Source organism: Geotrypetes seraphini, chromosome 7, assembly GCF_902459505.1.
Source record: "Geotrypetes seraphini chromosome 7, aGeoSer1.1, whole genome shotgun sequence".
In the NCBI taxonomy this organism is placed as follows: Eukaryota; Metazoa; Chordata; class Amphibia; order Gymnophiona; family Dermophiidae; genus Geotrypetes; species Geotrypetes seraphini.
Window position 1 is genome coordinate 63057718 of NC_047090.1, and position 18835 is coordinate 63076552.

Consider the following 18835-nt stretch of genomic DNA (forward strand, 5'->3'; position numbering starts at 1 on the left):
ATAACAAGTCACGCGAGATTCAGGAGGCGTGACCTATAGTCCGGCATCCGATGTGGTTGTGCGGGTGGCAGAGCAGAGGAGAGAGTGAGTGTGCAGGCATAAAAAATACACAGCAGAAGCTGCCAGTTCCTGGCATAAAGTGTAGGCATAAAAATCGCAACAGAATCTGCTATCTGTACCCAGCCAGGCATTTATTGACTGACTTTTTCATTCTAACGCAGATTTCCAATAAACTACATCTTTTACTGCCAATATTGATCCCAAAATGTCCAGGAAAAGAAAAGTTGACGGTGAAGGCAGACAATTTAATGACAAATGGGAAAATGAATACATGTTTGTGCTTAGTGAGGGCAAACCAGTGTGTATATTGTGTTATGAGACAGTGTCGGTGATGAAAGAGTACAATATACGTCGTCATTTTGACACCAAACATAATGTTAAGTATGGCAAATATACTTTGGAAGAAAAGCATAAAATTGTTAAAGAACTAAAAGGCAAACTACAATCACAGCAGCAAATGTTTACAAAGGCTACAGCGAAAAATGATGCTGCAGTGAAAGCAAGCTTTATAGTGGCTGAAGAAATTGCCCGTACTTCAAGGTGTTTTTCAGAGGGTGCCTTTTTGAAGCAATGCATGCTAGAAGTGTGTGATAAAGTATGCCCAGACCAGATACAGAGTTTTCAAACTGTCAGTTTGTCAAGAAACACCATTGCAGACAGAGTTCAAGAACTCTCAGGAAATCTATCATCACAGCTGGCTGAACAGGCATGCAGTTATCTCGCTTTTTCACTTGCTATCGATGAAAGCACAGACAACACTGATACAGCGCAGCTGTCCATCTTTATACGTGCTACGAAGACCGACCTCTCTGTCACTGAGGAACTTTTGGATGTAGCTGCCATGCATGGGACGACGACTGGTAGAGATATATTTGAGGCTGTGGAGAAATCTATAAATAATTTTAAATTACCCTGGGAAAAGTTGGTGGGGCTAACTACCGATGGCGCACCTTCAATGTGCGGAGAAAAGAAAGGCTTGGTTGGACTAATGAAGGAAAGAATGCAAAAAAGTCACTGCCACACACCCTTGATTACTTATCATTGCATTATCCACCAAGAGGCTATGTGTGGAAAAGTTCTGGACATGAATGACATAATGACCACAGTCATTAAAACTATTAACTTTATAAGGGCACGTGGCCTGAATCATCGACAGTTCCAGCAGTTTTTACAGGAGGTGGGTGCAGAGCATGGAGACGTGCCATACCACACAGAAGTAAGATGGCTGAGCAACAGCGCAGTCCTCAAAAGATTTTTTGAGCTCAGAGAACAAATTGCTCTTTTCATGGAAAGTAAAGGAAAGCCCTTGCCTGAACTGTCGGATCCCGCCTGGCTATGTGATTTTGCTATGATGTGTGACATATGCCAGCATCTCGCCCAACTGAATCTGAAGCTGCAGAGACGCAAACAAGTCATCACGAAGATGTCTGACATGATCACAGCATTCCAGCGTAAACTTCAACTATGGAAGTCCCAACTGGAACAGGACAATCTTGCCCACTTTCCCGTTTGTTTGAGTATCTCAACCACTATTTCTGGTACTTTTCCTTGCAGTCGGCTGGCTACCAAAGTTAGCCGTTTACTAAGTGAATTTGAGCGGCGCTTCTCTGACTTTAGAACACAGCACTCAGGCTTTGACATCTTTGCCAATCCTTTTACAGTTGATGTCAACAATGTGCCCCATCACCTTCAGATGGAGATAATCGAGCTTCAGTCTGACAGTGGCCTGAAATCAAGGTTTCAGGATGTTGAAATTGAGGACTTCTACCCTCTACTGCCCCCTGACTCAATGCCAGAGCTCCGACTTCATGCTGCCCGTATTCTATCCATGTTCAGGAGCACCTATCTTTGTGAACAGATGTTTTCAATAATGAATCTGAACAAAAACAAGCACAGATCACGCATTACCGATGACAACCTCCATGCTGTTTTGCGGGTTGCTACAGCCCAAGAAATAAAACCGAACATTGACTCATTGATACGGGGAAAACGGTGTCAGACATCTAGCCAGAAAACAAAACAATGAGCATTTTAGGTACATTCCAATATTACTGTTTTGCTTGATACCAATATTACTGTTTTGCTTGATAGCATGTGAGTTGGTTAACTGCACTGTTAAGGAAAAGATTGTTCCACTCATTTTAAATTCACATTTCTGGTTAACATTGTCAGTTTATGACTGTTCAGTAAACCATTCGGCCCACGATTTAGGCTGGATTTTAGATTTTGGCCCCTTCTCTGATTGAGTTCGACACCCCTGGTCTAAATAGTAAGCTAAAGCCTGCTTACAGTCCAAAGTATGTAGAGCCTGTTCTCCAGAATGAGAGTGAGGTTTCAGAAAGAAGACAGGCAGAACAATGGATTGGTTGAGATGGAATTCAGAGACAACCTTAGGGAGAAACTTTGGATGTGTACGCAGAACCACCTTGTCATGATGAAAGACAATAAAAGGTGGATCCGCAACTAGTGCATGTAGCTCACTGACCCTCCTGGCAGAGGTAAGAGCAATAAGGAAGACCACTTTCCAAGTGAGGAACTTGAAAGGAGCAGTAGCCAAAGGTTCAAACGGAGGCTTCATTAAGGCGGAGAGAACCACATTGAGATCCCAGACTACAGGAGGAGCCTTAAGAGGTGGTTTCACATTGAAAAGACCCCGCATGAATCTGGAAACCAAAGGATGAGCTGAGAGAAGTTTCCCATGAACTGGCTCATGAAAAGCAGCAATAGCACTGAGGTGGACTCTGATGGAAGTAGACTTGAGATCAGAGTCAGACAAAGAAAGAAGATAGTCTAACAAGGTCTCCACTGCAAGAGAAGTGGGATCATAATTATGAAGAAGACACCAGGAAGAAAATCGTGTCCACTTCTGATGGTAACATTGCAGAGTGGCCGGTTTCCTGGAAGCATCCAGAATAGAACGAACGGGCTGAGACAGAAGAGGATCAGTTGAATTCAGCCTGAGAGATACCAAGCTGTCAAGTGCAGAAACTGGAGGTTGGGATGCAGAAGAGTCTCCTGATGCTGTGTAAGCAGAGAAGGAAACAGAGGAAGAAGAATAGGCTCCCTGGAACTGAGTTGAAGTAGAAGGGAGAACCAATGTTGCCTGGGCCACCGCGGAGCGATGAGAATCATGGTGGCTTGTTCCCTCTTGAGCTTGAACAAGGTTCGTAACATGAGAGGCAGAGGAGGGAAAACATACAGGAACAGATTGGACTAATCTAGGAGAAATGCATCCGCTGCCAGACGGTGAGGAGAGTAGAGTCTGGAGCAGAAGAGGGGCAGCTGATGATTGTGAGGAGCTGCAAAGAGGTCTATCTGAGGAGTGCCACATTGAGCGAAAATGGACTGTAGAGTCAAAGGATCGAGAGTCCACTCGTGAGGTTGGAGAATTCTGCTGAGATTGTCCGCTAAGGAATTCTGCTCTCCCTGAATGTAGATAGCTTTCAGGAATAATTGGTGATCTGTGGCCCAAGACCAAATCCTCTGGGCTTTCTGACACAAAAGGCGAGAGCCTGTCCCGCCCTGTTTGTTGATGTAGTACATCGCAACTTGATTGTCTGTGCACAGTAGTAGAACTTGAGGATAGAGAAGATGTTGGAAAGCCTTGAGGGCATAAAACATCGCTCTGAGTTCCAGGAAATTGATGTGATGCTTCTTTTCCTGGGCTGTCCAAAGGCCTTGAGTTTGGAACTCGTTCAAATGAGCTCCCCATGCATAAGGGGAGGCGTCGGTGGTGATGACCAGTTGATGAGGAGGTAGATGGAACAGAAGACCTCTGGAGAGATTGGAGGATATCAACCACCATTGTAGAGACTGACGAAGAGATGATGTCACAAATATGTGCCATGAGCAAGGATCCGTCGCTTGGGACCACTGGGTAGCTAAGGTCCATTGAGGAGTGCGCAGGTGAAGACGTGCGAAGGGGGTGACATGAACTGTCGAGGCCTTGTGACCCAAGAGTATCATCATTTGCTTGGCAGAGATGGAACGTTGTGGAAGCACCTGCTGACATAGATATTGTAATGTAATTTATTTCTTATATACCGCTACATCCGTTAGGTTCTAAGCGGTTTACAGAAAATATACATTAAGATTAGAAATAAGAAAGGTACTTGAAAAATTCCCTTACTGTCCCGAAGGCTCACAATCTAACTAAAGTACCTGGAGGGTAATAGAGAAGTGAAAAGTAGAGTTAGAGGAAAAATAAAAATAAAATAAACATTTTAACAAGACAGCATTGATGTAAATACTTTGGAAGGTAGAAGAGAGGAGAGAAAAGAATAGAAGCATGATGAAGTGATGAAGTGGAGCAAGTAAGTTTAGGAGGGCCTGAAGGCGGTTGGACGGCAGGAACGCTCTCATGAGGACTGTATCCAGGACCGCTCCTATGAATTGAAGTCTCTGAGTGGGGATTTGGGTAGATTGATCTCAAACCCCAGGAGTTATAGAAAAAGGATGGTGTGGTTGGTGGCCCGGAGCACTGTCTGAGAGGAAGTGGACTTGATCAACCAATCGTCCAGGTAAAGAAAAACCTGCAGGTGGTGAGAGCGTAGAAAAGCAGCCACCACAATCAGACATTTGGTGAACACTCTTGGAGAGGAGGCAAGACCGAAGGGTAGCACCTTGTATTGGTAATGACAGTGATTGATCATGAAGCGGAGGTACTGTCTGGATTCCCGAGTGACAGGAATATGGGTATATGCCTCTTTGTGATCGAGGGAGCATAGCCAGTCGCCTTGATTGAGAAGAGGGTAAAGAGTGGCCAGAGAAAGCATCCTGAATTTTTCTTTGACCAAGCATTTGTTGAGATCGCGAAGGTCTAGAATGGGTCTGAGATCTCCTGTTTTTTTGGGGACCAGAAAGTAACGGGAGTAGAATCCCTGCCCCTTTTGATCTAGAGGAACTTCCTCTATGGCATTCAGAAGGAGGAGGGATTGAACCTCCTGAAGCAGGAGGGAAGACTGAGGAGTGTTCAAAGCAGACTCTCTTGGCAGAATTTGGGCGGGAAGAGTATGAAAGTTGAGAGAGTAGCCGTGGCGGATGATGTTGAGGACCCACTGATCCGAGGTGATAATTTCCCAACGGCTGATGAAGAAAGTCAGACGTCCTCCTATGGGTTGGGGAAGGTGGGCAGATGGTAGAACACTGGCTATGCCCTGGAGAACGAAGTCAAAAGGGTTGGGTAGACTTCTGCGGTGGAGGAGGCTTCACCTGTTGCTGCTGTGCTGGCCTAGGAGTTTGCCATTGCTGCTGGCGCTGACGCCTAGGCTGTTGAGGAGCTGGTAGTAAAGGACGAGCCACGAAACGGCGTTGGTGGGCCGATTGCTGCCAAAAAGGCCAGGTAGATGGAGTCTTCTTTTTGGTTTTTAGAAGAGTATCCCAGCGAGTTTCATGGGCAGATAATTTTTGTGTGGTGGAGTCCATGGATTCTCCAAAAAAGCTCATCGCCTAGGCATGGAGCATTAGCCAGGCGATCCTGATGGTTAACATCAAGCTCTGATACTCTGAGCCATGCCAGACGACGCATGGCAACAGACATGGCCGTGACTCTGGAGGTCAATTCGAATGTATCGTAGATCGAACGGACCAGGAACTTCCTAAGCTGGAGAAGAGAGGAAGAACATTGGCGAAAAGCAGATCTCTTGCGGTCAGGGAGGTACTTCTCAAAAGCAGAGAGATCTTGAATGAGATGCTTTAGGTAAAAGGAAAAATGAAAAGCATAATTCCCTGATCTGTTAGCCAACATAGCATTTTGGTATAATCTTTTGCCAAATTTATCCATGGCCTTTCCTTCTCTGCCAGGAGGGACTGAAGCGTATACACTAGCTCCTGCAGACTTCTTAAGTGTGGATTCCACTAAAAGAGACTCGTGTGGAAGTTGAGGCTTGTCGAAGCCAGGAATAGGGATGACTTTATACAAGGAGTCCAATTTTCGAGGAGCTCCTGGGATAGTCAGAGGCGTCTCCAGGTTTTTATAAAAAGTCTCCCTCAAGATATCGTGGAGGGGCAGTTTGAGAAATTCCCTTGGAGGCTGGTCAAAGTCCAGTGCATCAAGGAACGCTTTGGATTTTTTGGACTCAGACTCCAAGGGAATAGAAAGAGATTCACACGAGGGGCGCTAGTGAGCGTCACTGTAAATGGCAGCGTAGTGATTTTGCTCCGTGGCTCGAATCACTATAAAGAATTTTTACCTCTCACCCTCGGAAATATTTTTACTGCAACCCGCAAAATTACCAGCCTAAAGATGTCGGCTTCCAAACCAGGCAAGAGAAAAAGTGCTGAGCCTATTTCGCCAGTGAAAAATCCGCCTGCAAAGGAAGAAGCTGACTCTCTGCAAACTGTCATGGCGGAACTCCGCTCCATGCGAGATTTGCTAACCACCACAAATCAAAATACTGAAGACATCAAAACAGAACTTGCTTCCCTGACAATTGAAATGGCGGTTTGCCGGTCAAGGATTGACACGGCTGAACAAAAAATCGAGGTAAATGAAAGCAACATCAAAACTCTGCAACGACAATTTAAAAAAGTCGCCATCTTAGAACAAGAACTTGAAGATGCACAGAACCGCTCGCGCAGAAATAACATTCGTATTCTGGGGATACCGAGGGAAGGCAGAGACACCATAGCATTTCTACAAGCAACACTGCCAAAACTCTTAAATCTGGAATTTAAATATGATTTAGAAATCGACAGAGCGCACCGCTCCCCGACGCACGTGCTTGACGTGCATGCGAAATACCCGAGGCCCATCATTGCTCGGCTCCTGCGTTACTCCCAGGTCATGGAGATCATGCGGCAGGCTAAGCTACATCACCCTCTTAAGTATGAGGGCCACACTATTCTCATCGTTCCTGACCTTTCTAAACAGACTGCCAAGCGTAGAAAGCAACTGCTCGAATACAGACCAAAGCTGAAAATTATGGGGGCAAAATATGGCATGTTTTACCCGGCCACTCTTCGTGTCACGATTAATAACACTACAAAGAATTTCCAACATCCTCATGAATTGGCTGATTTCCTTGAACTACAAGCGCCGAGTACCATAGATGCCACCTGAATATCCTGACCAAGAAGAAGAGCTCTGACAGGGCTTTATATGCGCTTTACTCTCTTGAAAATTTGCTAGCTTTGATTGTTTTTTCTGACATGAATGTGCTGAGATTTGCATGGTTTTGAATTTTGATATGTATGTTGAAAATTTATTAGGTTGCTGGTTTACATATCAAATCTCTCCTCCTTCTACCGAGGGTATATTATTCTTATGTACCTTGAGCTATGTTGAGCTTATCACTATCTGCCTATGTGGCCTTACTATACCTGTTCTGTCTCAGATTCCAATGTCCGTTTTTCTCTTTCTCTGTGCACATTTGGAGACAGCCTTTCTTTTGTACATCTATTTCATTGGGTTGTTATCCACTTCACTTATGTTTTCTCTTTTTTTCCATTTTGATACTTGTATTAAGATTAACACTTCACTAAGTGGCCTACAAGTAAGACTTATTCTTACTATCATTGCTCAAAAAGCCTCTCCTAACTTGTGTATTGATTGCAGGATTGTGTATATCTTGATATGGCACCAATAATATTACATGTTCGGAGTTGGGTGCCTAAAAAATGGGACGCACATCCTTGGATTACTATTCCTGATATATATTTCAGGTATACTATGTGTATTGCTGTTATACCAATTCTTCTCCTTCAAGCATACGAGACCATGCACCTTTATGTCACCTTGCAGTGTTCACTGATGTACTATATCCATTGAATTGTTATGTCTCTTAAACTTTGTTCCTTAAATGTGAAAGGGCTAAACAATCCTGTTAAACAACAGAAAATCAGGGACTATGTTTCAAGACTCCAACCTGATATAGTTTTTCTACAGGAGACTCACTTAAATGCAAATGATTCTGCTAAATTTCAATTTCCCTGGGCTTTACCACCTTTGTTTTCACCAGCAGTGGATAAAAAAAATGGTGTTCTGATGTATATTAAATGTAGGCAGGATTTACAGATGATTTCTTACTCCTCTGACAATGCAGGCAGATGGATAGTAGCACATTTGGTTTTACATGGTCTTCATGTAATGTGCCTCAATCTATATGCTCCTAATGTAGATTCTCCCACATTTTTTGATGATTTAGCTGAACAACTTACATTATCCTCAAATGAGCTTTATATTTTAGGTGGGGACTTCAACCTTATTCTTGACTCCACTAAAGATCGACAGTCTAAATCCCTATACAAAACATCTCGCTCTTGGTATAAATTACAAGGTATAATTTCACAATTTAATTTGACTGACCCTTGGCGTATAACACACACTACTGATAGAAAATTCACCTTCTACTCGCCACCACACTCAACTTACTCACGTATAGATTACTTCTTAATTAGTACAGCTCTGTCCACTTATATCTCTTCCGCTGACATTAGAGAAATTGCTATTTCTGACCATGCTGCAATAACCTTGCACTTTAATAACATCACTGGGTCTTCTCCAAGTAGACCATGGAGATTCAATAATTCACTACTGCTGGAGTCTTCATTTGTAGAAACAATTTCGCTGGCAATAACAGATTTTTTCTCTTTAATAGTCCCTCGTCGACTAATTGGATAAACCTCTGGGACTCCTTTAAGGCATTTATCAGAGGGGTTATAATTTCTCAGGCAGCTCACTTGAAATGTGTGAGATTAAAATCTATTGAAGATTTAGAAAGGCAAATTAAAATTTCTGAAGACTCACATGTGCTCCACCCACATAATTATGGCACCTTATCACATCTTAGGGCCTTAAAGGTTGAATACAATCTCTTACTTAGCAAAACGGCTTCTCACACACTATTACTTAAAAACGCTTCGTATTATTCTGAAAATAATCGTAGTGGGCACCAACTAGCTATGTATCTGAAAGGCAGAGGTTCCAAAACTTATGTTGCTGCTATTGTGGATAAGTTTGACATCACTTTGACTAAATCAGAAGATATTCTCTCTTGTTTCCATAAATTCTACTCAGACCTTTATACATCTGAAGCAAGCGATATACCTACTATCATTAAATTTTTAGACACCTTACCACACACTCCGATTTCGTCGTCATATCACCAAGAGCTTTCTTCTCCCATCAATAAAACTGATATTGAATCGGCTATTTCACAACTTGCTAAAAATAAAGCTCCTGGACCTGATGGTCTTACAGCAGAATTCTATAAGACATTTCTACCTCAAATCATTGATCACATTCAATCTTTTTTTACATCCATCATCCAATCTGGTAACATTTCAGGCTCCTTTACTGAAGCAACAATAATAATTCTCCCTATACCGGACAAATCCCCTCTATCTGTTGCCAATTATAGACCCTTATCACTGATTAATACAGATGCTAAGATATTTGCCAAAATAGTAGCAAACAAACTGCTTCCCAGTATGATGGATTTAATCTCACCAGATCAAACTGGTTTCTTACCAGGGCGCCTTTCTAGTGATAACACTAGGATATTAACTGATGTACTTCATATTGCTAGAGCAGTCCCAGATCCCTTGTTACTTATGGGATTAGATGCAGAAAAAGCGTTTGACCGCATTGAATGGAACTACATTTTTCAGGTATTGCATTGGTATGGCTTCCCACCATACTTCCTTTCGCTGGTTAAAATTCTATATTCTGCACCTACTACTAAATTATTTATAAATGATTTGTATTCCGCCCCATTTCATCCCTCCAGGGGAACTAGACAGGGTTGTCCCCTTTCCCCCTTGCTGTTTAATATTGCACTTGAACCATTCCTGATTGCAATTCGTTCAAATCCTGATATAAAAGGTCTTATAACTCCTAATGCACATGTCAAACTATCAGCCTATGCTGACGATGTGCTGTTATATCTAAATCCGTCATCTGTACCCCACGTGCTGGAACTGATTGCCTCATACTCAAACATTTCGGGATACAAACTCAATCAAAACAAGACTGAAATTATGCCGTTAAATTGCCCTGAGGTTAAAGAAGATATTGATAAATATGGTTTTGAATGGTCCCCTACTAAGCTCAAATATTTAGGTATCCTTTTTGGCCCAACTATAGAAGATACTTTGACTTATAATATGGAATTTCTACTTTCCAAACTCAAAATGCTCATATCTCGATGGTCACCCTTGAAACTCACATGGTGGGGTAGGTTGGACACCATCAAGATGATGCTTATCCCAATTGTCAACTACACATTATCTATGCTTCCCTGCTTAATGCCGTCCCAAAATTACAAAAAAATAGAACGTATGCTGGTCTCCTTTTTGTGGAATGACAAAACGCCTAGAATTAGCATTCGTAAACTTAAGTGTACTAAACAACAGGGGGGAGTCAATTTTCCCAGTGTATATGATTACCATTTGGCATTTCTGCTAAGACAAAGTAGGAGATGGTTAGAACCCCCTCAATCCACTACTTTACCACTATGGGTACCCTTGGAATCATCTAATACCCATTTACTTTTACAATATGCCCCAGTCATGAAAGGTGTTGGTACGCTGGAACACCACCCAGTGATTCAATCCACACTCACTGCAATCAGACATTACGATTCCCATGCGGAGATTACATGGTCTTCATCTCTCATGGCTCCGCTTTGGAATAACCCTTCAATTAAAATTCAAAATAAAATGGTTTCATGGAAATTATGGCAAAATCATGGGTTATGGTGCCTCTCTCACTTATATGATGGAATGAATTGGTATACATTTGAAGTTATTTGTAGAACACACAATCTACCGCCCACACAACTCTTTAGATGGTTGCAATTGACTCATTGCATCAAAAAGTTACTCTCCACCACAACTTTTACTACCGCTATACCGTCTTATCTGGTAACCTGTAATTCTATTGCTGCTTTAGGTAAAGAGGCATCTAGATGGTACAAATCAATTCGCCTCCTTACGGACCTTCCCCCTACAGCTATTTGTAATATGTGGCATTCTGAACTTTCCACTCATTTAACAGAAGAAGAATGGTCGAATGTATGGCTTTCTGCAAGTAAGGCACTACATTCCGCTTCCATACTTCAGTCGGCCTATTTTTTGTTACATGGATCGTACTGGACCCCTTGTAGATTGGCTAAGATTGACTCCTCTAACTCTAAATTGTGCTGGTCCTGCAGGCTACATGATGGTTCATTACGACATATGATTTTTGATTGTCCTATGCTGAAAACTTTTTGGTCACAGGTTTGGGGGAACATAGCTAAGATACTTAATATTAAAGAAAACTTTTCTTATACTTCACTTATTATTGGTGCGACCTCCTCCCGCTACTCACCTTCTGACCCTGGGAGCTTGCTGCTACGTGCGCTACTTTTGATAGCGCTTAAGGTCATATTTACTAACTGGAAAAGCTTATTTGATGCATCTCATGCTGAATGGTGGTCTCATTTAAATATCATTGTCAAATACGAATCAATTTATGCTCAGAAGATGGGTTCTCTACGTCAATTTCATGCTATATGGGATCCACTTTTGCAATATTGTTCACTAAAACCCGACAGTGTTGACCTGGCTACCCCTCTGTGATTGTAACAATCTTAAATGTTTGATTTATATACTTATATAGGTATCTTGAGATTATTACTAAACCAGTTGGTTAATACATATGCAATCTTATCAGTTGTATCTCACTTGTTACTTTGTTTGGTAGTTTACCTAATGTATAGTTATTCTTGATCTCCGACTGTCTTCTAATTCTTTTTCTTTTATTTCTTTCCCACGGACATTGGACTCTGGTTTTGTACATTTATCCTGTTGATATTCCTTACTTTTCTGTTTGTACCATTGTGTACTAAAAAACTAATAAAAACTTTTGAACTTAAAAAAAAGAAAGAGATTCACACATCTCTTTTAAGAAAGAGGTGAAAGAAGTAGAATCCGGCTTAGAGGAGGGATCTGCTACAGACAGATCCTCTTCACCAGACGAACACTCACCCTCAGAGAGAAGAGGTTCTTCAGAGTCACCCCACAGATCAGGATCCCGAATTTGGGAACCGCGATCCCAAGACTCCGGTGTGGAGGGTTCAAGGTGCCGGGTTTTGTGTACCGACTTACCCGACCTCAAAGAAGCGGTACCGGGAGATGTTAAAGGCTGTATCGGAGCCGAAGTTTGGACAGCCTGATGTAGAGCTCTCGGTTCCGGTGCCAGAACTGGCATGGAGACCGAGGAAGCAGAATGTACCGGTACCGACAAAGTGGACGCAGACAATAGAGGCTGCTCCACTGTCGGTACCGGCAGCTCAGACAAGACCGGGACTGGAAGGTTCGGTGCCAATAGAGCAGGAAGGAGCTGTTGCAACTGCTCTTTAAGTTGCACCTGTAGGACGGCAGCAATTCGCTTGTCCAGCGAAGGCACCGGTACCGCTTTTTTCTTCTGCGGTACCTGCGGTGCCGCTCGACGCCCCGAGGATGAGGAGCCCGAGGTCGAGGGGCTCACCTCAATAGGGGCAGAGCGCTTCCGCGGGCGCCTCGAGGTTGGCAGGACTGGGCTCGCTGCTACAGAGACCGGAGGACGCTCCAGCGGGGAAGGCTTCTTAGCCGGCTTACCTGATGGTTGCGACGCCGGCGCGGTGTCGAAGAGGTGGGTGCCGACTGAGACAGGGCCGATGTCGGTGTCGATGCCGTAGGGTCAGACATATCGGCACCAAACAGCAACCGTTGCTGAATCTGACGGTTTTTCAAAGTTTGTTTTTTCAATGTGGCACAGCGGGTGCAGGTGGAAGCCCGATGATCTGGACCCAGGCACTGTAAGCACCAGTTGTGTGGGTCAGTCAGAGAAATGGGCCGTGCACACAGCTGGCACTTCTTAAACCCGGGTTGGGGGGGCATGAAAGTAAAACGGCTTCTGCCAAATCGAAGGCCGAGGCCTCGATGGTGGCAACAGGCCCCGCCGGGGCGAACCGAAAAAAAGCAGTTGTTTTTTTTGGAAAAACAACAAAGAATAAAAGAAAAAAGGAAATAATATTTCCTGACAGGGTTTTCGCGAGCGGGAAGGCGATACAAAAAAATCTTTTCAACAGCCGTTGAAAAGGACGCGTCTTCTTAGCTCCGCGGAAACTAAGAAACTGGGGACCGCGCGCCTCCGTCGGGCGGGAAGGCACGTGCGCGGTGCGGCCTGCTAGAACTTTCCAAGTTCTTAGAGTGCAATCACTCTAAAATTGTCAGTACCGGGGCTTCGTCGGTGCCGTCACCCATCAGTCAAGAATATGCTGCCTGCTTGTCATGGGATAAGGAATCATACTATGCCTGAGTTTTATGACTTGTTACAGGGGAAGTGCTAGCAAAGGGTTATAGAACCCTGGGTGATCACACCAATTTTCCCCTCTCTTCCCAAAGACAGACCCACATCTAAGTATGGCTCAGTCTTTTCTACAAAAGACACTGTTAGTGGATATAAAACAGATGCTAACTTTTTAATTAGTTGTTAAAAGACCTGCTTACCAAGGGGAGCCATATATTCTAAATCCTCTCACAGTCACTTCAGAGTCCTGAAGATAGATGCAGTTTGTAAGAAGAGTCTGTACATTTTCATAATTTTCAGATTTTAATTTGGACACAGAAGGAAAATAGTAGAAGTCTTGTTTGATTAAGTCAGCCATAAACTCCTGGTCAAATGTGAGTTCATGATTTCCAGCTATCACAATTTTATATTCATATGGCAGGCTACCTAAAACAAACAAAAAATAAAGGATATTAAAATAAAGAATCTTAAATTTAATGAAGCACAGATGTGCTCAGTAATACCTAGATACAGACATTTAAATGTGTTGTACGTGATCTATAAACCAGGACCATACATTTCCCCAAATTTCATCTTTAACATAAAAGTTAACATTATAGCAATGTCAAAAGTCCATTTTCTATCATAGAGCCAGCAAAGGAACATCCTTCCACTGAGTTATGATGGTAAATCATCTAGTTGCTTGTATCAGCTGACTTGACCGTCAGAGAATGGATCTTAAAGGGAAAGGGCATCTCCTCATGTAACCACACTAAGGGTAGTAGATGCTACCAAGCTTTGGTAAAATGTACTGCAAGAGTCACTAATCTGCTATAACAGTACCACAGGGAGTGAATTACTGATTCCTGTAGCAAAGGGAAAGGGGATGTGATTTAATAAAAGTGGTTATAATCAAAGTGGTTTACATATTATATACAGGTACTTATTTTGCTTCTGGGGCAATGGAGTATTAGGTGATTTGCTGAGTCACAAGGAGCTAGTGGGAACTGAACACAGTTTCCCTAATTCTAAGGCTACTGCATTAACTATTAGGTTACTCCTCCATGGTACAAGCAACTCATCAACCTCACAAACTGTGTTATGTTATTTTGATTTTTTATGAAGATTGGGCCAATATCACACAAGGAAAGCCCTTTTTAAAGGGGCCACCACAAAAAAGTCCCGCCCAATCACATCTGATCCAATCTTCAGTCCATAAAGGGCCAGCAATTTGGAAGGCACCAGAATCCATCATGATAAGGAGGAAGACTTGGCCGCAGTTCCCTCTTTACCCCACTGGAGCGCCCCAATGTGATTTATCGGGCCTGAAGAAGGAAGACCTGCCCAACTACATCTGATCCAATCTTCGGGGCAGGTTCTCCTGCCAGTGGGCCCCACCAAAGGGCCCTATATGTGGCCCTTTGTGTGCACTAAATGAACTGAGTGGATCAAGTGGACAGACCAGAGCAGTCACTTTAATGTTGAACTTAATATTGTGCTTAGAGTTATTGAGATCCTTAAAAATATGGTGGCTACAGATTTATTGTTTACCCATGATAGGTCTAGCCTTGCTTAAAGTGGGAATAGATGACGGGGCATATAGTAATCTTATCCATAATAATGTTATGTCAGTAAACATACTAATAAATCAGAATAGAGTGTGTTGCTTTAGCCAAGGTGGCCTAAGATATGTTCAGGAAAACTTGATTGCTCATTATACTACTGCACCAAAATACTAGAAGTGGTTACAAGTAATATAAAACTGAAGCCAGCAATGTTTTATCAATACAGAAGGAGAGATTGTAAGAACTTAAAACTAATAGATTGCAATGTTGTATTACCCTCAGATAAAGACTATTTACTGATAGAATGCTTATATTTAAAGCATGACCTTTCTGCAATAAGCCTTTCATTTTAAAAGATTTGATAAGTAATTATCAAGTAGGAGTAGGTATGTATAACTGAGTCATGGGTTCCTGATGATAACTCACCTATCTTAGCAGATCTCTGTCCACCTGGGTACAAAGTGATTCACTGTCCAAGACAATCAAAGAGAGGAGGGGAGAAGGAAGTGACGTCACGCCATGGAATGGCTCTTTGAGTTGAGAGCTCCGTTGGGGGCCATGTGGTTTAATGAGCGAAACAGCATTCCTAAAAGAAAATTTAGCTGGTAAACTATAAAGCGAAATCTGCAAGCAATGACGTCTCAAAAACGGCTATAAAAATTTTGCTACTCAGCAGAAAATGGTGAGAAAGTGGAGAAAGGGACGGCCGCTGCATAAGAATAAATAAATGGTGGCAGCACACTGAGTCAGAAGATGAAGACCCTGCTTTTGACTCCACAGGTGATACGGAGCTTATGACTAAGACTTTGCAGTCATGGTTTCATGAATTGAAGGAGGTGATAGTGGGAGTTCATAAAGTTATGAAAGCAGCGCTGGCAGAGGTTCATAAGGAGGTGACAGACCTCGAAGGCCACGTGGCAGTTACAGAGGAGCATGTGTCTGAGCTTACTCAAGATCTAGCAGATGTGCGCTCTACATCAGAACACTCTGTTGCCACCACTGAAGAACTACAGAACCAAGTTGAAGATCTAGAAAATAGATCTCGCTGCTGTAATTTACGGTTTAAGGGAATTCCAAATAGAAATTGTGCGGGCTCACCAAAGCTTGGATTTGTCGAGAAATTTGGGACCTAAGGACATCATAGCATGTTTTGCTGACTGCTCTTAAGGAAAAAGTACTTCATGGGGCACCCTGCAAGCAGAACTTTCGATGGAAGAATACTGTACTGGGAATCTATCAGAACTTAGTGTGGTCCATGTTGCAGAAACAACGCAACTTTAAGGAGGTGATTCAACTATTGCGATCTAAAGGATATCAGTACAGATGGCTTTACCTTTCAGGATTTGGATCACTGTCAATGGGAAATCTGAAAAAGTTCACAAAGTGGCAAATGCGTGGTCAGCTATGAAAGATATACCTAATCTACATGGGTCAGGAACATAGAATATTAAGAGAAGAACAGACGGGATATGGAAGTTGGTGGTTCGATCCAGCAAGAAACAGATGATTGCTACTACCTGACTGAGTGTGAATTTGGGTACTGTGGTACATGGTCACCAGTACTTTACAAGATCATTTGATCTGCGTACCTGAGCCTTAATGGTGTGGAAACTTACCTATAGATTTCAGCTGTCTAACTAATCATTGATGGCTGATTGTATATTTTATAGGTGAGATGGTTCTCTATCCAGTTGTAGTATGGTAGCATTTGATACGTATAGGTTATGGTTGACTGGGGTTTTTTTTGTTGTTGTTGTTGCCTGTAGGGGGATAGTGTGGTTGTGAGGAGTGCATGGGGGTGAGACGGAAGGCTGTGTGTTTGCGGAACTTGAGTTGCCTTCTCGGAGGAGACCTAACTTCTTTACTATGGTTGACTGAACGTTTGGTCGTTTGGCTATATCTGCTAGGGAAGGAGGGTTCGGGGAGCTGGAGGGAATCAGGGAACAAGTTGAAGGGGAGGGAGGGGGTGGATTGTTTTCTACTAATAGGATCATGGAATGTTAATAGATTGAATAAAGATCAATCAGATGAGTTGAAAGACCCCTTTTTTTTGTGCACCTTTCTGATTGGACAATTCCACCTTTTTTTGCTACTTTGTATTTTGTGGATTTGTTTCCCCTGTTGTCTGTGTAATAGATTGAATAATCCATGGAAGAGGAGTATTGTTTTCAGGGAACTGCATAAACTGTGATGGGATATCTTCTGCATCTTACAAGAAATGCATTTAAGACCAAGAGATGAGAGATTATTATGCTCCTCTTTATTTGAATAAGTCTGGATACATCAATCAGAGCGCCCTCAGAAGGCGGGAGAGATAGCTATCCTGGTACACAAAGTAGTGGGTTTGATAATAGATCAAGCTTATAAAGATGGAGAGGGTCGATGTTTGGCCTTTTGGGGTCAGGTTCAGGGAAAAGAACTTACCATTATTAATATCTATGATTCTAAGTCTTCTCAATCTGCTTTCTACTCTAAGTTGCAGGATGAGTTGGTACAATTTTCTAAAGGTGCCATTTTCCTTGGTGAGGATTTCAATATTTGTCCGTATCCATGGATAGATCACTCTAGAGGGGGCAGAGCTAAGGCAGGATGGCATAGTAAAGCACTATTGAAGTTAATGCAGGCATTAGGCCTCATGGATTGCTGGAGGTTGCTCCATGGAACCCCAAAAAATTACACCCACTTCTCTCATGCAACTTAAACATACACTAGAATCGATGGGGTTTGAGCTCACAGAAATGTATAGGGGTGCATCCACCAAGCTGAAATTGAGATGATTCAAGTATCTGATCATGCCCCTGTATGAATTGATTGCAGAGGATTTCAGGAGGTGAGAAGTTGGTGCTACTGGAGCTTAAATGAATCCTTATTAGGGGACCCTAAAATATTGCGGGAGATACAGAATACTATCACAGTTTATCTTCAGGAGAATGATAATGGGTCGGTAGGGGATGGCATACTATGTGATGCGCTGAAAGCAGTGGTTAGAGGAGTTTGGTTGAGGATGGGCTGCGGAGGGCTTCAATGGCTAGGAGGGTGTAGATGGGCTGGAGTGAGCTTTGACAGAGACTTCAGTAGTTGGAACCTAAGCACAGTACTGGGCAGAGCTTTGGATTCTTGCCCAGAAATAGCTAAGAAGAAAAAAAAAAATTAAATTTAATCAGGTTGGATAGACTGGATGGACCATTTGGGTCTTTATCTGCCGTCATCTACTATGTTACTATGAGTTTTTATTAAATGGCGGCATGTAAAAAAAAGAGATAGGACACAGTAATCTTTAGGCCTTAGGGAGAGGATATTGGCCTTAGAGACACAGCATAAGCATAACCTAGACCCTCAAATAGTTGAGCTGTTACAGAAAGCTTGTTTGGAATTGCATCAACTGCAACTGGAGGAGTTGGAATTTAAACGGGCCCAATTGAAACAAGCTTTATTTGAAAACAGCAATTAGTCTAGTGATTGGCTCAGCAGGTAACAGCTACAGTACAGGCTATCTGAGAAGAGACAGGGTCCCTTAGATTTATGGATGAAGACATTCAAAGCACTCTTCTGATTTTCCTTCAGAAGCTATATAGTAATTTGGTACAGGATAGCACCATGGAGATCAATAGCTTCTTACAGCAGCTTCCGATTCCTGAGCTCTCCTAAAAAGATAAAGATCAGCTGGTGCTTCCCATAACTGTGGGAGAAGTGGAGGGTGTGATTAAATGTTTAAAGGCTGGCAAGTCCCCCAGACTGAACAGACTCTCTAATTCCTGTTATAAACATTTCAGAGATCAGTTGAGCATATTGTTGGTTCATGTGTGCAATGGGGTAAGAGAAGGGGGTATATTACCATCTTCAATTGGGGAGGCTGGTGTTATTAAAACCACCCCATCTCATTATTAAATGTGAATGCAAAAATCTTGGCTAAAGTACTAGCATTGCAATTGGGTAGGCTACTCCCTGGACTTAT

The 18835-nt window shown here is 42.7% G+C and overlaps 1 protein-coding gene across 11 annotated transcripts in view; it reads right to left on the reverse strand.

Moving 5' to 3' along the window:
* MPPED1 (metallophosphoesterase domain containing 1) overlaps nucleotides 1-18835 on the reverse strand; it is a 435376-nt gene that overhangs the window by 131698 nt on the left and 284843 nt on the right. For all 11 annotated transcript variants that reach the window (XR_004540102.1, XR_004540103.1, XM_033951634.1 and 8 more), the window contains exon 4: nucleotides 13537-13762. Coding sequence is in view for 9 of the 11 variants with exons in the window: in XM_033951634.1 (XP_033807525.1) it covers nucleotides 13537-13762 (226 nt within the window). In the remaining 2 variants the exon portion in view is untranslated. The remainder of the gene's footprint in view (nucleotides 1-13536; nucleotides 13763-18835) is intronic.